The sequence below is a fragment of the Bos indicus x Bos taurus genome, chromosome 7 (genome assembly GCF_003369695.1).
Source record: "Bos indicus x Bos taurus breed Angus x Brahman F1 hybrid chromosome 7, Bos_hybrid_MaternalHap_v2.0, whole genome shotgun sequence".
Taxonomy (NCBI): domain Eukaryota; kingdom Metazoa; phylum Chordata; class Mammalia; order Artiodactyla; family Bovidae; genus Bos; species Bos indicus x Bos taurus.
Window position 1 is genome coordinate 89336612 of NC_040082.1, and position 26790 is coordinate 89363401.

Genomic DNA, 26790 nt, shown 5'->3' on the forward strand with positions numbered 1-26790 from the left:
CAGTGATGAGGTAAGAAAACTTCAGTGTTAGAAGATGATAAACTTTGTGGAGAAAAATTCAGCAGGAAAAGGAGCAGATATCATGGGGACTTCATTAAAAAAACAACAACAACAGCTTTATTGAGGTATAACTGACATATACACATTGAAATGCACAGCTTTAAATTCCAGAATCTGATAAGTTTTGATGTAAATATACCCTGTGAAGGGCTTCCTTGGTGGCTCAGCAATAAAGAATCCAACTGCCAATGCAGGAGACGTGGGTTCAATCCCTGGGTTGGGAAGATCCCCTGGAAAAGGAAATGGCAGCCCACTCCAGTTTTCTTGCCTGGGAAGTTCCATGGACAGAGGAGACAGGCCAGCTAGAGTCCATGCGGGGGGCAGTCACAGACAGTCAGACGTAATTTAGCATCTAAACAACAAAAACATGCTCTGTGAAAGTACGAGCACAATCAGTGACTATTCCTATTACTCTCAAAAGTTCCCTCGAGCCCTTCTGTGACCTCTCCTTCCCTCTCTCCCTGCCTCTGGGCCCCAGACAACCCCTGACCTACCTTCTGTTATTACAGGTCAGCCTGCATTTTCTATGGCAGAGTTTTTCCACCTTGGTGTTTTTGACATTGGGGCTGAAAAGGTGAAAACCAACTTAAGAAACTGGATTTTGGGGACTTCCCTGGTGGTCCAGTGGCTTAGACTCCGTGCTCCCAACGCAGGGGCCCAGGTTCGATTCCTGGTCAGGGAACTAGATCCTGTGTGCCGCAACTGAGAGTTCATATGTCACAACGATGATCAAAGATCCTGCCTGCTGCAACTAAGACCTGGTGCAGCCAAATCAATGAATTTTTAAGATAGTGAAAAAAAAAAAAGTCACAGGCTTATTGCAGAAGCACTAAGGAAACTTGGAATACTCTCCCTGAGCTACATATTTTGAAATTTGTGAAAGGACATGATGTCTATAATGGTAGGTCTGTGGTTCTCAGCTGTGGGTGGGGATTCTGCCCCAAGGGGCCACCAGGCCACAACTGTGAGTGTCACCACTGGGGTGGGGGCTCCTGGCATTGAGAGGATGGGGCCAGGAATGCTGCTGAGCCTCTCACAGTGCTCAGGACGAACCCCTATAGAGAATGACTCAGTCCCCATGTCAGCAGTGCTAGGGGAGAGACCTTGTTTAATTTAAACTGTCAAAACGCATGAGACAATATAAACAGCCTTGTTGGTTTGTCCACATAATGTACTTTTAGCACACATGGGCCATCATAGGAGTTACCCATGGAAACAGCTCTTGGGACTTCCCTGGCCCAGTGGCTAAGACTCCATGTTCCCAAAGCAGGGGACCTGGGTTCAATCTCTGGTCGGGGAACTAGATCCCACATGCCACAACTAATAGTTCACATGCTGCAACTAAAGATCCAGAGTGCCGCAACTAAGACCAATCAAATAAATAAACAAAAACGGCTAAGACCAGTTGTAGTATGGGGGCTTCCCTGGCGGCTCAGCAGTAAAGAAGCCGCTTACAGTGCAGGAGCTGTTGTTCAGTCGCTCAGTTGCATCTGACTCTTTGCGACCCCATGGACTGCAGCATGCCAGGCTTCCCTTTCCTGCACCATCTCCTGGAGTTTGGTCAAACTCATGTCCATTGAGTCAGTGATGTCATCCAACCATCTCATCCTCTGTTGCCCGCTTCTCCTCTCAATCTTTCCCAGTATCAGAGTCTTTTCCAGGGAGTCATCTCTTCACATCAGGCGGGCAAAGTACTGAAACTTCAGCTTCAACATCAGTTCTTTTGATGAATATTCAGGGTTGATTTCCTTCAGGATTGACTGGATTGATCTCCCTGCAGTCCAAGGGACTCTCAAGAGTCTTCTCCGGCATCACAGTTTGAAAGCACCAGCCTTCTGCGCTCAGCCTTCTTTATGGTCTGAAGGGAATGGCAACCGACTCCAGTATTCTTGCCTGGAGAATTCCATGAACAGAGGAGACTGGTGGGCTACAGTCTCTGGGGTTGCAAAAAGTTGGACACAACACTACTGAGTGACTGAGCACTTTTTTTTTTTAAAGAGAACAAATTATTGCTGATTGAAGCCCACCAGTATGCAGACATATGTTGGAGCAGCTGTGAAAAATTCAGTTCCTGAATATCCACACCCCCCCGGCCCCATTTGATGATGTAGGGAAACCAGCTGCCCTGTGCTGGGGGGCAGGGGGGCTCAGCCTTCAAAGGTACATTCTAAAACCTGCAGCCAGCTATTTGCAGCTGGAAATTGTGAGCCACTTCAGGATCCCTGAGAAGAAATGGGAAGTGGATTTTGTCAGTGAATCACCACCAGTGAAAGTCCTGAACACGTAAGCCCGCCTCCCACCCCCAGGAGGTACTAGGAGACCTTCAGGGTGGAGGCTGGCACCCTCCTGCCCCTCCCACCTCCTTCAAAAGCACCTCCTATTTCTATGCCTCGCCAAAGCAGGCGAAACCGGATGTTTAGAAACATAGACAAGTTCAAAGAGCACAATGTTTAAAACACCACCTGCTCTTATTCAAAAACAGACATTGTTTAATATTCCAGGGTTCTTTCCTCGGATGTTTTTGCAACCTCACATTTCAATATTATTTACAGATTTATTTTCACAAGACTGGCATCATTAGTGAAGGTCTGAACATCTTATTTCGGAACCTACATTTTTTTTTTAAGAGTATATTATGGCTTGGCAGTTCCTCAAAAAGCTAAACATAGTGTGACCATATGACAGTGATTCCACTCCTACGTGTACACCCGAAGGAATAGAAAGCAAGGACTAGAATAGATATTTGTAAACGTACGTCCAGAGCAGCTCGACTCACAAAAGCCAAAAGATACAAATGACACAAGCATCCTTCGATAGATTAATGAGGAGATAGACCCAGGTGTCCCTCCACACACTGGAGCATCACTCAGCCACGAAAATGGGAGAAACCCTGACACTCGCTACCACATGGACCAACCCTGAGAACACGATGCTCAGTGAGAGAAGCAGACACAGAAGGACACACAGGGTGTGATTCCACCCATGGGAAATGTGCAGAACAGGCCGATCCACAGACACAGAGAGTGGGTTCATTTTTAACATCTTACTTTGAAATAATTTTAGGCTTGTAGAAGGACGCAAAGACAGTCCCCAGAGTGGCTGTGCACCTTTCACCACCAGTTCCTAAATATTCCTTTGAAACTTTTCATTGTGGGAAAATACATATCCTGTGAAATTTACCATCCTGTCCATTCTGGGATCATGTCCAGGCTGGGGCTGTTAGCTGCTGCCTGATTTCTTCCAGGGTCACAGTGAAATCCAAGAGGGTGGGGTGCTTGGATCACTCCAGGGAGCAGCACCCCCTGTGGGCCCCAGAAGGCCATCAGGCCAGAGGAAGAAATACACCTGGATTGTGGGTGTGGGATGTCATTAAATATTTCTATTGTAAAATACACATACAATAAATCTGCTGTCTTGACCATTTCTAAGTCCACAGCTCAGTGGCATTAAGTACATTCACATTGTCCTGCAACCATCCCCACCATCATCTCCAGAACTTTCTCACCTTCCCAAACTGAAACTCTGTCCCCATGAAACTCTGACTCCTCATCCCTGGGGCTTCTCTGATGGCTCAGACAGGAAAGAATCCACCTTCAATGCAGGATACCTGGGTTCAATCCCTAGGTCAAGAAGATCCCCTGGAGAAGGGAATGGCTACCCACCCTAGTATCCTCGCCTGGAGAATCCCATGCACAGAGGAACCTGGCAGGCTACAGTCCATAGGGTTGCAAAGAGTCGGACACAACTGAGCAACTAAGACTTTCACTACTACTACTTTCCCCATCTCCTCCCCCCAGCCCCTGGCCCCATCGTATACTTCCTGTCTCTGTGGATCTGACTCCTCTACGACCTCTTGTGAGTGGGATCAGACAGTGTGTGTTCTGTATCTGGCTTCTCTTCAGTTCAGTTCAGTCGCTCAGTCATGTCCGACTCTTCACAACCCCATGAATCGCAGCACGCCAGGCCTCCCTGTGCATCACCAATTCCTGGAGTTCACTCAGACTCACGTCCATCGAGTCAGTGATGCCACCCAGCCATCTCATCCTCTGTCGTCCCCTTCTCCTCCTGCCCCCAATCCCTTCCAGCATCAGAGTCTTTTCTAATGAGTCAACTCTTCGCATGAGGTGGCCAAAGTACTGGAGTTTCAGCTTTAGCATCATTCCTTCCAAAGAAATCCCAAGGCTGATCTCCTTCAGAATGGACTGGTTGGATCTCCTTGCAGTCCAAGGGACTCTCAAGAGTCTTCTCCAACATCACAGTTCAAAAGCATCAATTCTTCAGTACTCAGCCTTCTTCACAGTCCAACTCTCACATCCGTACATGACCACAGGAAAAACCATAGCCTTGACTAGACGGACCTTTGTTGGCAAAGTAATGTCTCTGCTTTTGAATATGCTATTTAGGTTGGTCATAACTTTCCTTCCAAGGAGTAAGCGTCTTTTAATTTCATGGCTGCAGTCACCATCTGCAGTGATTTTGGAGCCCAAAAAAATAAAGTCTGACACTGTTTCCACTGTTTCCCCATCTATTTCCCATGAAGTAATGGGACCGGATGCCATGATCTTCGTTTTCTGAATGTTGAGCTTTAAGCCAACTTTTTCACTCTCCACTTTCACTTTCATCAAGAGGCTTTTTGGTTCCTCTTCACTTTCTGCCATAAGGGTGGTGTTATCTGCATATCTGAGGTTATTGAGATTTCTCCCGGCAATCTTGATTCCAGCTTGTGCTTCTTCCAGCCCAGTGTTTCTCATGATGTACTCTGCATATAAGTTAAATAAGCAGGGTGACAATAAACAGCCTTGACGTACTCCTTTTCCTATTTGGAACCAGTCTGTTGTTTCATGTCCAGTTCTAACTGTTGCTTCCTGACCTGCATACAGATTTCTCAAGAGGCAGGTCAGGTGGTCTGGTATTCCCATCTCTTTCAGAATTTTCCACAGTTTATTGTGATCCACACAGTCAAAGGCTTTGGCATAGTCAATAAAGCAGAAATAGATGCTTTTCTGGAACTCTCTTGCTTTTTCCATGATCCAGCGGATGTTGGCAATTTGGTGTCTGGTTCCTCTGCCTTTTCTAAAACCAGCTTGAACATCAGTAAGTTCACGGTTCACATATTGCTGAAGCCTGGCTTGGAGAATTTCGAGCATTACTTTACTAGCATGTGAGATGAGTGCAACTGTGCGGTAGTTTGAGCATTTTTTGGCATTGCCTTTCTTTGGGATTGAAATGAAAACTGACCTTTTCCAGTCCTGTGGCCATTGCTGAGTTTTCCGAATTTGCTGGCACATTGAGTGCAGCACTTTCACAGCATCATCTTTCAGGGGTTGAAATAGCTCAACTGGAATTCTATCACCTCCACTAGCTTTGTTCCTAGTGATGCTTTCTAAGGCCCACTTGACTTCACATTCCAGGATGTCTGGCTCTAGGTCAGTGATCACACCATCGTGATTATCTGGGTCATGAAGATCTTTTTTGTACAGTTCTTCTGTGTATTCTTGCCACCTCTTCTTAATATCTTCTGCTTCTGTTAGGTCCATACCATTTCTATCCTTTATTGAGCTGATCTTTGAATGAAATGTGTCCCCTTGGTATCTCTCATTTTCTTGAAGAGATCTCTAGTCTTTCCCATTCTGTTGTTTTCCTCTATTTCTTTGCATTGATCGCTGAGGAAGGCTTTCTTATCTCTTCTTGCTATTCTTTGGAACTCTGCATTCAGATGCTTGTATCTTTCCTTTTCTGCTTTGCTTTTTGCTTCTCTTCTTTTCACAGCTATACTGAGCATCATGTCCTCAAAGTTCATCCATGTAGTCAGAATCTCCTTCCTTTTCAAGGCTGAGTAATATTCCACTGAGTGGATGGACCTCATTGTGTTCATCCATCATCCATCCATGGACACTTGGGGTGTCTCCATCTTTTGGTTGGCATGCATCAAGCTGCTGTGAACACGGGGGTGCAAACATCTCTTCCAGTCCCCGTGCTCAGCTCTTTCCCAGATGCACCCAGGTCATATGGTGATTCTGTGTTCAGCCATCCAGACTTTCCCACAGCAGCCACACCATTTTACATCCTTCGCAGCAGCCATGCGCAAGGTTCCAGTTTCTCTGCATCCTCGCTGCCACTTGCCATTTTCCATCTTTTTGATAACAGTCAGCTTAGTGGGTGTGATGTGGCGTCTTGCTATGGTGAGCCCTTCCTGCTTTTTTAAAGAAAAAAAATTTTTTTAATTATTTACTTATTTATATTGAATTTTTTTGTTTTTCTTGGCTGCACCTCTCAGCATGAGGGATCTTAGCTCCCCGGGCTAGGGATGGAACCCATGCCACCTACAGTGGAAGCCAACAGTCTTAACTGCTGGACCACCAGGAAGTCCTGAGCCCCTCCTGCCTTACGCCATTTTGTTTCTGCACCAGACCCCAGTCTTCCTGACTAACATAAACACAGCAGAAAGAAAATCTCCCCCAGGAGGAGACTTTCCAACCCCACATGCCAGCATTCTCATGCAGATCAAGGCAACAAATGTTGCAAGACCTTTTTTTATGATAATACTTCCTATCAGTGAGGCTGTGGCAAAGCAGGCCTTGGCCTCTGCTGTTAGTGGGAGAATAAATTCTTACAGCATTTCTAGAAGGTCTTAGGTAAGAGCTGTTTGTTGCCCTAGAAATGCCACTTCGAGGAAATGATCCTAAGAAAATTATCTAGAATGCCATAAATACGTGTACACTGAGGACCAAGACATCCTTTGCGTAATCGCCACAAACCTGGAAACTCTGAGCTTCCCTGGCGGGACAGGGGACAGGAATCTGCCTGACAATGCAGGGGACATGGGTTCGATCCCTGGTCTGGGATGATTCCATATGCCTTAGAGCAACTAAGCCCCTGCGCCACAACCACTGAGCCTGCCCTCCAGAGCCTGGGAGCCACAACTACTGAAACCCGTGTGCTCTAGAGCCCATGCTCTGCAGCATGAGAAGCGCTGAAATGAAAAGACTGAGCACTGTAGCCCCCGCTCACCACAACCAGAGGAGGCCCAACACAGCAACGAAGACTCAGTGCAGCCAAAAGTAAATAAATAAATAACTGGAAATTCCAAAACAGATAAATAACAAGGAACTATTGTATAGCACAGGACTTCTCTGATGGCTCACATGGTAAAGAATCTGCCTGCAATACAGGAGACCCAGGTTCAATCCCTGGGTCCGGAAGATCCCCTGGAGAAGGGTATGGCTACCCACTTCAGTATTCTTGCCTGGAGAATCCCATGGACAGAGGAGCCTAGCGGGCTATAGTGCATGGAGTCACAAAGAGTCAGTCATGACTGAGTGACTTCCACTTCACCCTTCACTGTATAGCATAGGGAGCTATATTCAATACCCTGTAATAACCTGTATGGGAAAAGAATCTGAAAAAGAATATATATAAGTATGTGCGCGTGTGTGTGTAAAACTGATTCACTTTGCTATACACTTGAAATTAACACAACATGGTAAATTAACTATACTTCAACTATATGTAACTGTATTATATAAATGAGATAAAAAGTAGCCCAGAGTCTGAGATAAGACTGCTCATCTCTGCCATCCCCCCTCCAGTCCCTGGTGAGGGTGTTTTTATGGAGCTGGCATAATGCCAGGGGCACATCAGGGTGCGTTGTGTTTTATCACCAGTGACAGACATGCGTGCGTGCGGATTTGTGGCCAAATCCGGCCTCTTCAGGCCAAGGCCTGGTTCTTGCCCAGGCCTGTGCGAGGTGTAGGGAAAAGTGGTTGTTTTTTGTTTACTTCCCTTTTTTGGCTGTTTGTTCAAGAGTCCAGAGGACTCTGAATGGTTCTGTGTGGAGCGTAAGCTCAGGAGAGAGGGCGGGGCTTGAAAAGGCCACTGAATGAGGAGAAAGGAGTTTAGCTTCTTTTCTGTTGACTTTTCAGCATGTGATGAAGAAAGTTTTCAAACGGAGGGAACTTTAGAGGGAAGGCCCTTACTGCCACTGTCCAGAGGCTATCTATACAAGTCGTATTTGCCGTGTTTGCTTTGTCCACTTACCCATCTTCTTGTTTAGTTGCTCAGTTGTGTCTGACTCTCTTCGATCGTATAGTCTGGGGCCTGCCAGGTTCCTCTATCTATGGGATTTCCCAGACAAGAATACCAGAGTGGGCTGTCTTTTCCTTCTCTGGAGTGGGGGTAGGGGGGTGTGGGAGAGGCGATCTTCCTGACCCAGGGATCCAATGCCGGTCTCCTGCATTGCAGGTGGATTCTTTACCATAGAGCCACCAGGGAAGCCCCTTACCCATCTTACTTTTTAAATTTTTTGGCCACACCATGCAGCTTTTGGGATCTTAGTTCCCCGAGTGGTGGTTGACCAGTGCCAGTGAGTGTGGAATCCTAACCACTGGACTCACCATACTGATTCTAGTGGGAGCCTGGGCATGGGCCCTCCGTCGTCCATGCCTTCTCCTTTCCGTTCCTAGCAGCTCTGCTCTCACCACCTTCAGGAAGCCCTCCCTGATGCCCCTCTTTTCCCTCCTGCAGTCCAAGGGCCTTCACCTCTCACACATTCCCTACCCCCATTGAGGCACCACCCCTCTGATTTCTTGCTTTTTCTTTTTTTGTCCTTTTTAAAAATTGTTTTAATTTTATTGTATTGAATTAGAGGACCCTGGAGGTCTACAGTCCATAGCATCACAAAGTCAGACATGACTGAAGCGACTTAGCAGGTACACACACATAGTTGGTTTACAATGTTGTGTTAATTTCCTCTCTACAGCAAATTGACTCAGTTATACTTATATGTACATTCTTTTTCATATTCTTCTTTTCCCACTGTATATATGTATTTCTTTTTGGTTGTGCTGGGTCTTTGCTGCTGTGCAGGGCCTTTCTCTAGTTGTGGGGAGCGGAGGCTGCTCTCTAGTTACTCGGTGTGTGACCTTCTCATTGTGGCGGCTTCTCTTGTCGCTGAGCACGGGCTCTAGAGCACAGACTCAGTAGTCGTGGGGCCCGGGCTTAGCTTTCCTCCACATGTGGGATCTTCCTGGACCAGGGATTGAACCCATGTGCCCTGCATTGGAAGGCGGATTCTTTACCACTGAGCCACCAGGGAAGCCCTCTTTTTTCATATTCTTTTCCATTATGGCTTATCATAGGACATTGAATATAGTTTCCTGTGCTATATAGTAGGACCCTGTTGTTTATATCCAATCTATATATAATATATAGGGACTTCCCTGGTAGTTCAGTGGTTAAGAATTCACTGGGCAATGTAGGAGATGTGGGTTTGATTGCTGCTCAGGGAACTAAAATCCCACATGCCTTGGGGCAACTAAGCCTGCTCACCACAAGCAGAGAGTCTGTGAGCCTTGAAGAAAGATCCTGCATGCCACAACTAAGATTGGATAAAGCCAAATAAATAAATAAATAATACATTAAGCTAATATGTAGCTTGCGTCTGCTAATACTACCTTGTCACTCCTTCCCTTCCCCTTCTGGGTGTCCCCAGATTACATGAAGAAAGGAGAAAGTGACAGTGGGGGAAGACTGGATGAGTCGGGGGACTCCTGTGATTGTCATGCTGGTGACTGTCACTCCTGGCATCCAGTGGGTGGGGCCTGGGAGGCTGCTCCATCCCCCAGCCCCCAGGATGCCCCGAAAGTGGAGAGTGGGAATTCATTTCTCCCTCAAGAACTCCACCCTGGGACTTCCTTGGTGGTGCAGTGGCTAAGAATCCGCCTGCTGATGCAGGGGACACAGATTCGGTCCCTGGTCCAGGAAGGTTCCACATGCTGAGGAGCAACTAAAGCCATGCGCCACAACTCCTAAAGCCTGCGCTCTAGGACCCGTGCTCTGCAACGAGAACTCACCACAGTGAGAAGCCTGAGCACCTCAACTAGGGAGTAGCCCCCGCTCACTGCAACTAGAGAAAAGCCTGCACGCAGCAGGAAAGACCCGGCTCAGACGAAACTAAAGTGGTAATAATCATAGAAAACCAAACCCTGACTGAGTTTCACGAGGGAGATGTGACAGCAAGCAGAGGTTCTGGTGCTGGAAGACTCTGGAGGAGAGTTTGGTCCTGTTCCGTGTTTACCGTCTTAGTGGCAGGCGCCTTGGTGCCCCTGACGGGCACCCACGGTGATAGAACAGAGGTATCATCTTGTACATCACTGCCACCTCCCCCACAGCAGGCTGAGGGAGCTGCCTCCAGAACCGGGGTGCGCTCTCCCCAGCAGGATGACAGGACACTGCTCACATCTCTGCCCAGAGTTGGGAGCCCTCTGACAGCCGGATCCCCCACGGCCACTTTCCCAGACACATCCCACCCTAACCCTAGAAGCACCCATGTTTTCCTCCACCCCTGCTTTTCTCCAAGCTGCTACAGTTTTTCGCTTGTTTTTTTACCAGTGTGTGCTCAGTTGCTCTGTCACGTCTGACTCTGTGACTCCATGGACTGTAGTTCATGAGGTTCCTCTATCCATGGGATTCTCCAGGCCAGAGTACTAGAGTGGGCTGCCATTTTCTCCTCCAGGGAATCTTCCTGACCCAGGGATTGAAACTTCGTCTCGAATCTCCTGCATTGCAGGCAGATTCTTTTACCACTAGCACCACCTGGGAAACCCAAACAGGCTGTATTTTTGCCCCTTTCCATCCACGGTGATTCCAAATTAAAGCGTGCTTTGGCCTGCAAGGGCTTGGGGCCAGCCACTGAGGAAGGAACCTCCCGCCCCAACTTTTGAGTCCGGAGGCTCCTGCTGGCTCCTTGTGGACTGCAGAGACCTGGACGACACCCCCTAGACCCTGGCCCGGCAGGTGAGAACTTCTTGGAGACACCTCCCTGACCAGGTTCTGTATGCTGGGGGCTCAGCTCGGAGCCTGGTCGCTGTCTGCTCTCAGTCATGGGGGGTAAACACAGCTCAACCCACTGACCAGTAGCTGGCCATGGGCAGTTCTGGATCCTGGCATTCTCAGCCCAGAATTGCTCGTCTGTGTCACACACGAGAGAGTTGCCATGTGGCAAAGACCCAGATTTGGAAACCCCGAGGCTCTTCTAGCCTCAAGAAATCAGAGCCTAGGGCTTCCCTGGTGGTCTAGTGCTTAAGAATCTGCCTGCCAATGCAGGGGACACCAGTTCGATCCCTGGTCTGGGAAGATCCCACATGGTGTGGGGCAACTAAGCCCATGAGCTGCAACAACTGAACCTGCATACCCTAGACCTTGTCTTGGCAACAAGAGAAGCCACCATAAATGAGAAGCCTGAGCATGGCAACTAGAGAAAGCCCTTGGTAGCAATGAAGACCCAGTGCAGCCATAAATAAATAAATAACATTTTTTTTAAAAAAGAAAACAGTTTAAATAATGACATACTGGCCCCACAAATAGTGAGGACCCTTAAGAGTTTTTCTGGAACTCTCTTGCTTTTTCCATGTTGGCTTAAAACTCAACATTCAAGAAATAAAGATCATGACATCCGGTCCCATCACTTTATGGCATATAGATGGGGAAACAATGGAAAAGTGAGAGACTTTATTTTTGGGGGGCTCCCAAATCACTGCAGATGGTGACTGTAGCCATGAGATCAAAAGATGCTCGCTCCTTGGAAGAAAAGCTATGACCAACCTAGATAGCGTGTTAAAAAGAAGAGACATTACTTTGCTGACAAAGGTCCATCTAGTCAAGGCTATGGCTTTTCTAGTAGTTATGGATGGATGTGAGAGTTGGACTGTGAAGAAGGCTGAGTGCCGAAGAATTGATGCTTTTGAACTGTGGTGTTGGAGAAGACTCTTGAGAGTCCCTTGGACTGCAAGGAGATCCAACCAGTCCATTCTGAAGGAGATCAGTCCTGGGTGTTCTTTGGAAGGAATGATGCTAAGCTAAAACTCCAGTACTTTGGCCACCTCAAGCGAAGAGTTGACTCATTGGAAAAGACTGTGATGCTGGGAGGGATTGGGGGCAGGAGGAGAAGGGGACGACAGAGGATGAGATGGCTGGATGGCATCACCAACTCGATGGACGTGAGTTTGAGTGAACTTCGGGAGTTGGTGATGGACAGGGAGGCCTGCTGCTGCTGCTACTGCTGCTGCTAAATCGCTTCAGTCGTGTCTGACTCTGTGCGACCCCATAGATGGCAGCCCACCAGGCTCTGCCATCCCTGGGATTCTCCAGGCAAGAACACTGGAGTGGGTTGCCATTTCCTTCTCCTGCTGCAATTCATGGAGTTGCAAAGAGTTGGACACAGCTGAGCGACTGAACTGAAGTGGACTGCACGGAGATCAAACTAATCAATCCTAAAGGAAATCAACCTTGAATATTCATTGGAAGGACTGATGCTGAAGCTGAAGCTCCAATACTTTGGCCACCTGATACTAAGAACTGACTCACCGGAAAAAACCCTGGTGCTGGGAAAGAGTGAAGGCAGAAGGAGAAGACAACAACAGACAAGGAGATAGTTACATCGATGACTCGATCACTGACTCGATGGACATGAGTTGAGCAAGCTCCAGGAGTTGGTTATGGACAGGGAAGTCTGGTGTGCTGCAGTCCGTGGGGTTGCAAAGAGTAGGGCATGACTGAGTGACTGAACTGAACTAAGATGGGTGAGAGCAAACCCTGGAAATAAAAGAAACATTGAAAGCAATTAGAAAGTTAAGTACAAATTCATCTGCTTTTTGTCTTCACCATGTGACAATTCTAAACAGTATCATCGATTAAATATTCTTCCCCTGAGAAATTTCTTCAGTTGACCTAACACTTGTTATTATTACAGTCTTTGTTGAGTTTTTCTTTAAAAAAAAAAAAAAAAAGATTTTAAAAGAATTTATTTATTTATTTTTGGCTGCACTAGGTCTTCATTGCTGCAAGCAGGCTTTTAAAAGATTCGGCAAGCCAGAGACTACTCTCTAGTTGAGGTGCACAGACTTCTCATTGTGGTGGCTTCTTTTGTTTCCGAGCACAGGCTCTAGGGTGCACAGGCTTCAGTAGTTTTGGAGTGTGGGCTCAGTAGTTGTAACACATGGGCTTAGCTGCCCTGTGGCACGTGGAATCTTTCCTGACCAGGGGTCAAACCCATGTCCTCTGCGTTGGCAGGTGAATTCTTAACCACTGGACCACCAGGGAAGTCCTAAGTAATTTTCGATGTGGACCACTTTTTAAAGTCTTTATTGAGTTTATCTTAACATTGCTTCTGTTCTTTGTGTTGGTTTTTTGGCTCTGAGGCACGTGGGCTCTTAGCTACAAGACCGGGGAATGGAACCTGTACCCTATGCATTGGAACGTGAAGCCTTAAGCACTGAACTGCCAGGGCAACTCCTCTGTTGAGTCTTAATAATTGTACATAGGGATGCTGAAAATTAGATGTTTGTATTACAAATGCTGTATAAGTAAATAATAAATTCTTCATTCAACAGAAAAGGGAATTTGAAAACACACAGGGACTCAGCCACAGGCTTTGGAGAGTAAATTTCTATCAGTTTTGTAATATTTCAAGGTCCCTTTGTGGAAAGTTTGTGTCTCTAACCCCAGTGGACACAGTACTGTAGATTGGAAGTAAAAATGAGATAAAACTGAGAGGCAGGGATTGTAAAGACAAAGAAGCAAGTAGCTACTTCATTCCGTGTAACTCTTTGGAGACTTTATTTGTGCCTAAAACATAAAAACATGAAACAAAGTGGGGCTTGAAAGAATAATATTTATGCTTGGGGCAAAATTTAAATCATACGTGAAATATCTCTGTGATTTTATCCTCAAGGAAAAGTATTTTTGCTGAAGTCCAGATGGTATACGAAATATTTTACTAAATTTGAATATTATCTTTACCATTTAAAGTTCTTTTTTAACTGTAAATTGTTTCAACATGTGAAAGATCGGATCCAGAAAATCATTATTAAGATCGATAAATATCAGGTTACTAAAAATTATTCTTTCCTATAAGGTGACGGGGCGCTAGGACGTCTCCTCCAAATATCCGTGGCCTTTGTCGCCCAGAGCCGGCTCCAGGAGAAGGGACCCTGACTAGGGCGACGTGGACCACTGTGGAGACGTGGCCCCCGTAAGATTCCGACCCCACCCCCACCTCCACCCCAAAAGCCAGCGCAGAGGTGGGCCGTGGTCTCTAGGCCCGGCTGTGGGGGGGGGGGGGGGGGCGGGGCGAGGTGCGCGCCCCGCGCGTTCCAGACGCCACGGCGGCCCCGCCTCCTCCGCGCGTCCGCAGAGCTTGGCAACGGAACGGGGCGGGACCCGAAGCATTCTTCCAATCCAAGGCACCGCCCCAACTCGTGTACCTCGCCGCTTGCCAATCAGACGCCGAGAGGGGCGGGCACACCTGGGTTTCCCGGTGGCTCCGCACCCTCGTGCGGCCGCGTTCCCGCGGCGTGGGGGCGTGGCCTGAGTGCGTTGTCTATAAAGGTGGGCGGCGACGGCGGCGCCATTTTGCGAACGGCGAGCAGCGGCGGCGGCGCGGAGAAGCGCAGCGGAGGTTTTGCTGGTTTCGGACCCCAGCGGCCGGATGGTGAAATCCTCCCTGCAGCGGATCCTCAACAGCCACTGCTTCGCCAGAGAGAAGGAAGGGGATAAACCCAGCGCCACCGTCCACGCCACCCGCACCATGCCGCTCCTTAGCCTGCACAGCCGCGGAGGCCGCAGCAGTGAGAGGTAAGCGCCCCGCCCCCGCCCGAAGCTTCCAGAAGCGGCGCCGCGCAGGCCCGCAGGGGGCAGGCCTCGGGGCGCCGCGGAAGTCCGGGGAGCGCGAGGTCCGCCCCTTTGTCGAGGCCACAATCGTACTGGGGGCGGGGTGGGGGCGGGGCGGGCCCGAAGCGGGCGGAGGGGCCTCTGATTGGATTGAGGGGCTTCCAGGGTACCTGGTCGAATTGAGGTGTGGGGCGGGGGCAAACACGGCGGTTTCCGTTTGGATTGGGGAAGCTTCCAGGGTCCCTGGTTGGGTTTGGGGGACACCAGAGTTAACGGCCCGTTTTAGAGGCGCGAGGGTCGGGTTTGCGGGGTGGCTAGACTTGAGGGGCGAGGTCAGGCCCACGGATCCGGGGAATGTGGAGTTTGCGGGCGGACAAGCCCAGCGGAGTAGCCTTTCCCACGGGACGGCGGCCGCCCTGGCGATCTCTTTATAGCCCCGAGGACGCGCGGAGTCGGATAGCGCCACGTAGACGGCGCCCGGGGCCCTTATCAGGGTGAATGCCGGATCGCCCTTCCCCCGGAGGACTGCTGTGCCAGGAGTGGTTGTGGCTAGGGACGGGGGTTCAGGGGGGCCGCGCTCGGCGCGGAGCGCGAGCTCTTTGATGAAGGGGACCCCGGATGGGAACCGAGGAAAATGGAGGCGACTTTGGGGCTTGTTTACGCTGCTCAGCAAATGGCTGCTGGCATTGCCGGCTGCGCGATTGTGAAAATCTCCCCCGGGGCCGAGGGCCCTTTGCCGAGATGACGCAACCGGAGGCCGCGGGGAGCGCGCGGGAGGGCGTCTCCGCGGGCCGGGCCTCGCAGCACCGGCGGGGGCACTGATCGGGCTCCACGTCTCCAGGCAAGTGAAGGGATCGCCGCAGGGACAGCTTCTGCGGACGGACAGGTCAGATCCCTAAGAAAAGCTTACTGGAGCTTCAGGTCGGCTACAGACCGCACAGTGGGAAAGGGGAAGCTGGAGCGCTGGGCTTAGAAATGGGAAGTAGAACTTGACGCAGGATTGGGTGGGGCGGCACTTCGTGCCAGTCGTGAGATGGTTAAAGGGCAAAAGCGCCCCCCGACCCCGGGAACAGGTGGGTCTTTAAGCAGCGTATCACCTGAGGCGTCTGGTTTGAGTGGCCACTTGTTTCTGTGATTGTTTTAGCTGCCCCGCCGCCGGATGTTGATTTTTGCGCTCAGTGTGAACATTGCCCTTGGAAAAGGGAGACAAGGTCCCTGGTGGACTTGGGCTCTGGAAGGCCTTGACCTTCAGTTTGGCCGTATTGGGACCCCAGGCCCTGTTGGCAAAGCCCGCGGGGTCTCCTTCCAGTGCTGCTCACCTGCTGTCTCCTCCAGTTCCAGGGTCTCCATCAACTGCTGTAGTAACCTGGGTCCAGGGCCTCGGTGGTGCTCCTGATGTCCCTCACCCACCCCTGAAGATCCCAGGTGGGCGAGGGAATAGTCAGAGGGATCACAATCTTTCAGCTAATTTATTTTACTCTGTAAGTATGCTCCTTCCTTTGGACTCCTGGGGACCTGAGCTGGGGGGAATGTGGTCAGACCCAGAGCGCCTGCCTCTGAGCAGACGGCAATCATTTGTGCACTTGTCATGTGCTGGGAGCTCTCTTTCTGGTTTTACCCAGTGCTCTGAGCTCAAGATAGAAGGAACAAAGGTGCGAGGCACTGCCCAGGCAGCTCCTGATAGCACCTTAGCCTGGAGCTCTCTGTGGTCTTGGGCAGAGCTGCTGCTGCTCAGAGGCCTCCGTAGCCAACATCAGCACTGGGTTGTGGGGGTGTGTGAAAGGTCATTTCGGTGCTTTTCTGGGTTGTCAGGGTAGCCAAGGGAAAGATCCCCAACCTGTGAAGGTTGGTGTTTATGGTTGAATGTGATTTTTTTCCCCTGCAGGATAATCGGCTGAATGTAACAGAGGAACTAACGTCTAATAACAAGACGAGGATTTTTAATGTCCAGTCCAGGCTCACAGAGGCCAAACATATTAACTGGAGAGCGGTGCTGAGCAACAGCTGCCTCTACGTCGAGATCCCGGGCGGCGCTCTGCCCGAGGGGAGCAAAGACAGGTGAGGGCCAGCCTGTGTGCGAGGAGGAGGGAGGCCTGAGCCAGGGGACAGGTGGGTGGTTCATGTTCAGCCTGCATGAGGAGGAGGGAGGCCTGAGCCAGGGGACGGACGGGTGGTTCATGTTCAGCCTGCACACGAGGTTCATGTTCTGGGAACCAGTGGACCAGCTGTTAGCACCCGAGGGGTGAGGGGAGGGGGTGTTACTGCTGGCCTCAGGTAGATGGGGCCAGGGCCACCCCATGGTGTCTAGGAATGTCCCCTTGAGTGATGTGGCTCCAGTGTAAGCAGTGCTGGAGGTGACCCTGGATTAGACCTGGGAAAGATTGGTGTTCAGACAGGAGTGGAAGAATCAGGCTGGGGCCCCGGTAGGGGTGCGGGCGGGCAGCTCCTGATGCTGGAACTTTAGCTTCGCAGTTCTTCTTGAGTTTGCTGAAGAGCAGCTCCATGTTGACCACGTCTTCATTTGCTTCCACAAGAACCGCGATGATCGAGGTAGGTTGACTGCCTTCCTCAGATTCTCCAGGGGGTGAGAGGAGCGGGGAGGCCAGGCAAGGAGGTGGAGCCCATGGAGTCCAGGACTCAGGCCTTGGTCTCCAGACCCTGGGCCCTGAGTGTGGACAGGAGTTCTGACTTAATTGTATCTCTTCTGTGTCTCTTCTGCAGCCGCCTTGCTCCGTACCTTCAGCTTTTTGGGCTTTGAGATTGTGAGACCGGGGCATCCCCTTGTCCCCAAGAGACCCGACGCTTGCTTCATGGCCTACACGTTTGAGAGAGAGTCCTCGGGTGAGGAGGAGTAGTGTGACGACCCTGGGGCCACTCAGGGGCCTCAGTTGCAGTCCCTTGCGTGTGTGCTTTGCGCCGTGCCTGGTGCGGGTGGTGTGATCAACTGCGCTGACCAGCGTCAGCCTGCTCACCTGCTGGTTTGTCCGCATGTTGTAATTGTGCAAATAAACGCTCACTCCAAATTAGCCGTGTATTTCTTGAAGTTTAATATTGTGTTTGTGATACTGAAGTATTTGCTTTAATTCTAAATAAAAGTTTATATTTTACTTTTTTATTGCTGGTTTAAGATGATTCAGATTATCCTTGTACTTTGAGGAGTTTCTTATTTGAAAGTCTTTTTGGAACAGTCTTAGTTCTCTTAACTTGGAAAGATAGGTATTAATCTACCGTTCTATTGCTCTCAGAAATCCAAATAAAAGTGATTATCCCTCTTAAGACCTGTGTTGGCTCGATGGTGTTGATGGGCTCTGGGGCCAAGGGAGTAGGGGCCTTGGGCTTGCCAGGGGCTGAGGGAGGTGCGCAAGCAAGAGTCTTGAGCCAAGTAAGGGCCTGGTGTCACTCTGGCCACAGCCAGCTCAACCCAGAGCTCCAGCTGGGTACCTCCATACCTCATCTTCCTGCCACCCCTGGGCAGATGGTAGCCCGCCCCACCCTGCCTGCCACTCCCCTTTCCCCAGAGCCCTTCCCTGGGGTGACTGAGGCAGGCTGGAGTGGCCTGGTTCCAGGCTGAAGCTGTTTACTGGGCCTTGAGAAGTGGACCAGGGCAGGGCCTAAGTGGGGCTTTCCCAGGGGGGAAGGGGAAGGAAGGGGTGGGTGTTTGGCTGTGGGCATCCTCAGCCCTCATGGTGTCTTGCTGGGGAGGGAGCTCTGCTGGTGGGCCTTCTGGCCAGAGCAGAGGTGGGGTCTGAGGAAGTCAGAAGGCAAAGACCCTGCAGTGGTGTGGGTGCTGTGCTTAGTTGCCCAGCTGTCATGGGGTACAACTGTGTGACCCCATGGGAGACCCTCTGCTAGACTCCTCTGTTCATAGGGATTCTCCAGGCAAGAATACTGGAGTGGGTTGCCATGCCCTTCTTCAAGGGATCTTCCCTACCTAGGGGTTGAACCAAGGTCTCCCACATCGTGGGCAGATTCTTTACCATCTGAGCCACCAGGGAAGGGTGGAGGTAAGTGGGTGGCTGAAGGCCGAAGACAGCAGCCCTGCAGCGCCACCTGCTGGCTGAATCTGGGGTTGTGCCCTGCAGGTTGACAAATGGGTTGCAAAGCAGGTATCTTAGAAGAGTTCAGAGGGATTCAAGTATATCTGGGGGCTGGGTGGGATATTCGGTTACCTGGTTGATGATGGAGTCGGCTTTCAAAGGTCTGAAGAGAGGGCTGGACACACTCCAGTCTGTGGGCAGGGCACAGGCAGAGAAAGGGCTTTGGGGTTGGGGTGCTGGAGGACGTACAGGAGTCTGAAGCAGAGCATAGCGGGGAGATATATCAGCAGAAGGAACAATGGGTAAGGTCTGGAGGCCAGAAAGCACCTACATAGAGGGGTGATGTGGCAGGAGAGGGCCGGACAGCATGCGGAGCCTTCAGACGAACCCCTTGTGTTTTGAAGGCACTAGGGAGCCATGGGAGAGGTCTGAGCAGGAGAGGAACCAGGTCATACCTGGGGTTAGAAAGTTCCCCCCAGCATTGCCATGGCTGGTAAAGGGGTATGACGAGATCCTGGACAAGGGCATTGAGACCCCTCAGAGCTCCTGTATCTACTTTTCAGAGGTACAAATTGAAACTTCCTCCTCATTCTCTCCCTTAGGTCCCTGATGAGGCTGTAAACAACTTTGTTTATTCTATCATTCTATGCTATTAAACACATAGTGTGTGTTAAGTATGGGCAGGGCCTCAGAACTCAACCTGATGGGTGAGATGAACAGGTGACAAAGAGATGAATGAATAAATGCAGGTGGTTACAAGTGCTTTGGTGGGAAGCAGGGCCAGGAGCTGGAGAGCGCCCAGGAGGGTCAACTTTATTTGCTTAAAAGAGGTGAGATTCAGCAAGTCCGGCAGAGGAAACAGCCAGTGCAAAGATTTGGTGGCTGGACAGAATTTAGTGTCACAGAGGGGGAGCAAGGAGGCCATAGTGGGTGGAGGGAGTAGGGGGGTGGGCATGGGAACCAGGGGAGCATATGGGCAGGTGAGCTCAGGCCCTGCTGGGGTGGGCTGGCTGTCTCAGGTTCCAGGGACCTCTCTCCCCACGGAAGCCCCCAGCAGTTCTTGACAAGCTGTTGACAGTTCACACCACCATCCTCAGCACAAGGGCAGGCTCCAGGGCCTTTGGGAGGAGTGTCCACATTGCCACGGACACAGTGACCATCAGACCGTAGTACCACAAGGGCACCTGGTTTCTACTGGAAGGTGGTGGGAAGAATTCCAATCACTGGGAGAGGCATGAACTGGCAGTGATCGCACACCAGGATGGGCTGCTCTGAAAGCCTCTACGAGCACTGGTCATTAGGTCCCAGCCCTGGAAGGGGGGCAACTGCATACTTGGGGGTAGTAAGAGGGATTGGGCCTAATTTCCCAACTGCATTCTCTGCTGGCCTGTTGGTCCCTTCTGAAAGGGGGCATCCACCCTGTGATGGATTCACCAGCCACCAGTTCCAGCCCTGGGAGGTTGAGGGGGGGGCGGGGCCTGCCACTTGGAGGGGTCCTGGAACAGGTGCATCACTCACGGGCAGGGTCAGTCCCACAGCAGACTGAGGGCGAGGTCCACTGAGGCCGCTGTGGCCTCCATCAGGTATTCACAGCAGAGCCAGTCCTCCAGACCGGGCACCTCCCCACCCACGGCCCGCTCAGCCAGGTGCAGGACCAGCATGGTTCGGCGCACCTGCAGCCAGGACCCCAGTGGGGTTCCGTGGCTGCGCAGCTCTGGTCTGGGCCCCCAGAGCAGCGCCTGCAGCGCGCCGCGTGTCCGGGCCGCTGAGGGCCGCACACGGGTCAGCTGGGCCGCCAGGCGCTCCAGGCCTGCGGCCACGGGTGTGGCCAAGGGCGCTCCAGGGCCAAGCAGCTCTCGGAACAGGCGGCTCAGCTGCCGCGCGTGGATGCCGGGGGTGCCGGGAGGCCGCGGGCGAACGCGTCCAAAGTCTGCCAGCAGCAGGCGCGGGGGCCCGGTGGCCATGCAGCCCCGAGGCGCCACCAGCAGCATGTTCTCAGGCCGCAGCTCGGCCAGGGCCACGCCCCGTGCCTCCAGGCGCTCTAGGGCAGCGCTCAGCTGCAGCAGCAGCAGGGCCACAGTTTTCGTGAACTCCTCCGGTGGCCGAGCACCTGCCTCCACAAGCCACTGGGCCACAGTGAGCTCTGGCACCTCGGCCACCAGCACCACGCAGCCGCTCCAGGGCGCCTCAGGCAGTGAACCCTCGGGCAACAGGCCACACAGCCCCTGGAGGTTGAAATGTGGGCGTAGAGAGACCTGTAGCTCCAGGCCCCAGGTGTGGGTCTCCTCAGCTCCTGGCTTGGGCACCTGTGGGACAGAGGGGGCCTTCAGAGCCTGACCACAGAGCCCCTCCACCCTGAAAACCAGCATAGCTTGCCCAGAGGCTCTACCTGTTCTGAAACCTTCCCACCCACCGCAACTTGCCCCACTATGGCTGATCACTCCAGAAGCAAGGTTCTTGTTAATTCAGATATTATTCGCCAACATGATTTAAGGAAAACTACACCTGGGAGGATGGTGCTATGGGTCTTCCCTGGTAGCTCAGTTGGTAAAGAATCTGCCTGCAATGTGGGAGACCCAGGTTTGACACCTGGGTCGAGGAAGATTCCCTGCAGAATGGAATGGCTACCCACTCCAGTATTCTTGTCTGGAGAATCCCATGGACAGAGGAGCCTGGTGGGCCACAGTCCATGGGTTTTCAGAGTCAGACACGACTGAGTGACTAACACTAACAGTACGCCAGGGAGGAGGTGTTTAACGGTTAAAGTTTCCAGCCTGCCAAAGGGTGTCCATCACTTGTACTTGCCACTTGGTAAGGAGGAAGATGACAGCAAAGGAGCTGGAGCTGGGCTGTCAGTAGAAATACAGCTCAGGTCACAGTGTAATTCAAAATTTCCAGGAGCCACATTTTAAAAAGTGAAAAGAAACAGGTGAAAGTAACTCTTTCTTCTTCCTCTTCTTTTTAATATTCACTAGTTTAATTTTTTAGATTCTACATATAATTGAAAACATACAGGATTTGTCTTTTATTTCACTAAGTATAATACCCTCCTGTGGTGTTGGAGAAGACTCTTGAGAGTCCCTTGGACAGCAAGGAGATCAAACCAGTCAATCCTAAAGGAAATCAGTCCTGACTATTCACTGAAAGGACTGATGCTGATGCTGAAGCTCCAAAACCTTGGCCACCTGATTCGAAGAACTGACTAATGAAAAAGACCCTGATGCTAGGAAAGATTAAAGGCAGGAGGAGAAGGAGACAACAGAGGATGAGACGGTTGGATGGCATCACTGACTCGGTGGACATGAGTGTGAGCAAGCTCCAGGAGTTGGTGATGAACAGGGAAGTCTGGCATGATGCAGTTCATGGATGGGGTCACAAAGAGTCAGATACAACTGAGCGACTGAACTGAACTGATAATACCCTCCAGGTTCATCTATGTTGCAAATGGCAAAATTACATTCTTTTTTATGGCAGATTAGTAGTAGTCCATTGTATATATATTCCACATCTTCTGTTGATGGACACTTAGGTTGCTTCCATGTCTTGGCTATTGTAAATAATGTTGCTGTGAACATTGGGGGCACATATATATTTTCTAATGAGTGTTTTTGTTTTTTTCTAGATATATACTCAGGATTAGAGTTGTGGATTATATGCAGTTCTATTTTTAGTTTTCTGAGGAACTTCTAAACTGTTTTCCACAGTGGCCACATCATTTTACATTCCCAGCAACAGTGTACAGGATTCTCTTTTCTCCACATCCTTGCCAACATTTGTTATCTGTGGTCTTTTTGATGATGGTCATTATGACAAATGTGAGGTGATACCTCCTTATGGTTTTGCTTTACATTTCTCTGTTTAGTGATGTTGAGCATCTTTTCATTTGCTTGTTGACAGTCTGTATGTCTTCTCTGGAAAAATGTCTCTTCAGGTCTTCTGCCTAATTTTTCATTAGCTTTTTTTTTTTTTTTAATGGAGTTGTATGAGCTTGAAAATAACTTTAATAATCTATTTTATTTAATCCAACATTCCCAGAATATTATCATTCAACAGGTCATCAATGAAAAAGATATTAATGAGATGTTTTTACACAATTGTTATTGATACTAAATCTTTGAGACCTGGTGTATATTTGGCACTCAGAGCACATCTCAGTCAGGACCAACCCCATTTCAAGTGCTCAGAAGTCACCCATGGCCAGCAGCTGCAGTACTGGTCAGCAAAGCTCCTTCTAGAAAGTAGGAGAACATCAACTCCGGAGATTACATTTGAATCACTTTGGGGCAGGGGTTAAAAAGCACAGGTGCTGAAGTAGGGCACTGGGAGTGTGTATTTTAAAAATAAAGTCCCCAAAAAAAAAAAAAAAAAAAAAAATAAAGTCCCTTGGGACTTCTCTGGTGGTCCAGTGGTTAGGACTCCAAGCTTCCAGTGCAGGAGGTTCGGGTTCAATTCCTGGTTGGGGAACTAAGATCCCCCATGCCATGTGGCACGGCCAAAAAACCCCCAAAACAACCAACACGACAACTCTCCAGGGGCCTCTAAGATGGAACCAGGATCAAGCTGTCAATGAAAGAACTCACAGCTAGCAACAACTTATTCCCTCCACACTCCCATCAGTAAAATGGGTTCATAATAGCACAATCTGTCAAATAGGTGAGGTTCCTCCAAAATGGTGACATATCTGACTCTTGGTGGTCACATTTATTTGACAGGAATCTTTTTTTTTTTTTCTTGGTGGTGCATAAAACAGAAGCACCTTATAATAAAATATGGTAATGCTTGCATGAGGATTAGCTGAATGAAAGTGTTTAAATCTCCTTAGAACAGCACAGGACATGAAGGAACAGTGCTCAGTACATTTTGTTGAAGATGTTGATGATGGAAAGTGGTATCTATCAGCTGGCAGTGGGTTTCTAGCGTCAGAATTTACTGGGTAGTGAGTTCAAAGGCAGACTCCTGGGGACTTCCAGTGTTTAAGACTCCTAGCTTCTTCTACAGGCGGTGCGGGTTCAATCCCTGGTTGGGGAACTAAGATCCCACATGTCCCGTGGCAGGAGAAAAAAAAAAAAGAAAGCAGACTCCTGAGCCCCTGAGAGGCGTGGGGAGATTTTAACAAGACTCCCGGGTGACTCGAATGTAGGTGGCCCCACACCTTAGAAACGTGATTCCTAGGACTAACGGTGTTAGTTGCAAAATAAGCAATTAGGCCCGAGAAGAAAGGGCCCTAGGTTATGCCTTGGAGGGGAAATTGGGGAAACCTCCGAGGGGCGGGGCGGGGGCGGGGCTCACCTTGGCAGCCAGGAGGTGCCACGCCTCCTCATGCACGCGCACCACGCGGTAGTAGAGGGCGTCCCCGCTCTCCACACAGGGCGAGCTGTCCAGGAGGCGAAAGCCGTGCTCTGGCCGGCAGGGGCCTGGGCGGCCCCCCAGGAGCCGGGTGTGAAGCCGGGCGTGCACGGAGCGGAGACCCTCCAGCTGCCGGGCCTCTAGAGCTGCGTGCACGGCCTCCGGGTGGTGCAGATCGTGGAGGGAGAGGCCCAGTTCGGTGTCCAGCGAACTGAAGGATGGCTCTGCAGGCGGCTGGGCTGGCCTCGCCCTGTCGTCGCCTGCCTGGCTCTCATCCACACTGCGGGACCCCACAAGGGGCTTCCGAGGCGGCCCTGCTCGAGTGAGGCTGGGGCTGGAGGCTTTGTGGGTGGGCAGCGATTGGGTCCTGGTGAGGGTCTTCTTGGGCAGGGGTGGGGGCAGGGGCTGCGGGTCAGTTGCGGGGGGCTCAGATGTCCGTGGGCGGCAGGCCTTGGAGGGCATCAGGTGGGTGCGGACCTCACCTGGACGGGGGGAAGCAGTGGGGGAAGGGCGTGAGGACACGGGAAGTGGGTGCCCAGGATTCTACCCTAGGCCGTAATTCCTTCATCTCTAAAATGGAAAAAATGGGGACTTCTCTGGTGGTGCAGTGGTTAAAACTCCGTGTTGCTCCTGCAGGGGGCGCTGGTTCCATCCCTGAGCGGGAAATAAGATTCCCACATGCAACGGAAGTGGGATGGGGTAGCCAAAAAAATGTTGTTTTGACTGGAAAAAAATAGGGAGTTCCTAGGTGGTCCAGCGGTTAGGACTCAGCGCTCTCACTGCTGGGGCCGGGGTTCAATCCCTGGTCAGGAAACTGAGATCTCACAAAACCGCACTGCACCGCCAAAAAAAGAAAATACCAACGTTCAACTACCTTATGCCCTACGAGTTAAGGATGCCATCTCCAATTTGCAAATAAGGAAACAAAGCTTCAGAGGAGTGACCAGTCAGTGGCAGAGGAACATCCGGCCCCCACTTTCCTGTGTGGTTCTGGGCAGGTGACTGAGCCTCTCTGAGCTCCAGTTTCCTCATTTTTAGAAGCTGGCGATCCATTTTTTTTTTTTAAACAAAGAGTTTTATTAAAATAGTTAAAAAGCTGCTATAGGGGACTTCCCTGGTGGTCCAGTGGCTAAGACTCTGTGCTCCCAATGCAGGGGGCCCAGAACTAGCCAGAGAACTAGCTCCCGCATGTCGCAACTACAACCCAGCACAACCAAATAAATAAATATTTTTTAAAAGCTGCTATAATTGAGTTAAATGATTCCTTAGATGGTAATGAAAGACCCAACCTTCCTGTTCTGGCTGCCCTACCGGCCACCTGTCCCACCGCCCACCCAAGGCCCCTCCCAGGCTCTCACCAAGGTTGCTGTAGGTGTGCTGTGCTGAACAGGTGGGGGTGTTGGCCCCAGGCATCTTGGTGGGTGGCTCCAGGTTGCTCATGCTGCTGGGGGAAGGTCAGAGTGGATGGCATGTGTGTGAGGGCCCCCCCTGCTGTGTGGCCCTTGGGAGGGTTGCTTGACCTCTCTGGGTGAATGTCGCCCATCAACCTTTCAGGGCTGCAGAAAGGACCTTGAACTCTTATGATAGAGACAAAATGTCCAGCTGGGAGGGCAAGACATCTAGGGGGCAGGGGTAGCATCTGGGATACGGTGACAATACCCAGGGACCCGTACTTAGGCCTTGTCCGCAGAGCTCAGCCCCCTCAAGTGGTCGCCAACAGCAGCCTGACCCCTAGCCCTGCCCCACCTAGATTCTAGGTCACCCCAGCCTTGAAAAGCACCTGCTTCCACCCAGCCCCCGCCTCAGCCCCCCTCCAGGAGCGCCCTACCTTCAGGACTGGCTTGACCTCGGGGCAGGAGGGCCCTTGAGGACCAACTCCCAATAGCTGCAGCTCCTGGCCTCCCGGACTGTCTGACCGGTCCCTGCAGTGAACCGGAAACGCCAGGGCAACTGTTAGACCACAGGCCCAGACGGGAGGGGGCCTTTCTGCAGTACTTCCCCATGAAGGCTGCTGGGCTCCAGGACTGAAAGCTGATGGGAGGAGAAGGGAAGACGGGCCGAGATCCCAAAGGTTACACGAGTTGGGCGGCCAAGAGGACCGAGCCCTGAGAGGTTGAAGGGAATCAAGGCTTTTAAGACCCCCCACCTTTGGGGAGGCAGGGAACCTCAGAAGTGAAGGTTCAAGGAGAAATTCAGCCAGATGACTTTTCCTCTGTGGTTTTCACTTCCTCCAAAGCCACTTCCCCTTCTGCAGGATCATCTGAGAAGCCCCCAGAATGCATGCCCCCACTCCCCACCCATCCCAGGACCTTGGCACGTACTGCTCCATTTGAGCCCCAGTTCTGTAATTTGCTCTGTGACTTTGGGCCAGTCACCACTCCTGTGTTCCAGCAAATAGAGAAAAATGGCTCCTGTTTGCTGTCTCCAGCCACACTAGTTGGATTTGTTTTTTAAATTTAGTCAAGTCACTTCCCTTTCCCCCAACACCTTAATGCATTGATTTAGAAAAAGACATTTGATAATAGAATTACCATACATGGAAAATCAAGAAATGGTGAAAATCCAGGGAAAGCCAGACAGTGTGAAATTCTAGCTTAAGTACATGCTGTCTAAACTGTCTGGGGGCCTGAGGCTTACCTTACCTGCTCAGAGGCGTGAGTGGCATCTCTCTGAAACCCAG

General features: G+C 50.8%; 2 protein-coding genes and 1 non-coding gene across 4 annotated transcripts; 2 read left to right on the plus strand and 1 right to left on the minus strand.

The window, feature by feature from the left end:
• Positions 1-670: 670 nt before the first annotated feature.
• Positions 671-742, plus strand: TRNAG-CCC. Its single transcript has one exon. It is a non-coding gene; the product is annotated as a tRNA-Gly (tRNA).
• A 13716-nt stretch (positions 743-14458) lies between these two features.
• OAZ1 (ornithine decarboxylase antizyme 1) lies at positions 14459-18003 on the plus strand. The gene is given in 6 exon segments (XM_027547126.1): positions 14459-14691; positions 16063-16120; positions 16122-16208; positions 16613-16785; positions 17192-17277; positions 17449-18003. Coding segments are annotated over 6 exon segments (684 nt in total). The 5' UTR covers positions 14459-14545; the 3' UTR covers positions 17583-18003.
• A 1549-nt stretch (positions 18004-19552) lies between these two features.
• On the minus strand, positions 19553-26289 carry PEAK3 (PEAK family member 3). Of its 2 annotated transcripts, none has more exons than XM_027547128.1 (4): positions 25939-26289; positions 25469-25551; positions 24054-24592; positions 19553-21070 (listed from the first exon to the last, which is right to left on the minus strand). In XM_027547128.1, the coding sequence occupies exons 2-4, from the start codon at positions 25548-25550 to the stop codon at positions 20291-20293; spliced, it is 1401 nt and encodes a 466-aa protein (XP_027402929.1). In that variant the 5' UTR covers position 25551; positions 25939-26289; the 3' UTR covers positions 19553-20290. The 2 variants fall into 2 exon arrangements, with proteins under 2 accessions (XP_027402929.1, XP_027402930.1); XM_027547129.1 differs by having other exon boundaries at positions 25469-25554.
• Between the last annotated feature and the right edge of the window lie 501 nt (positions 26290-26790).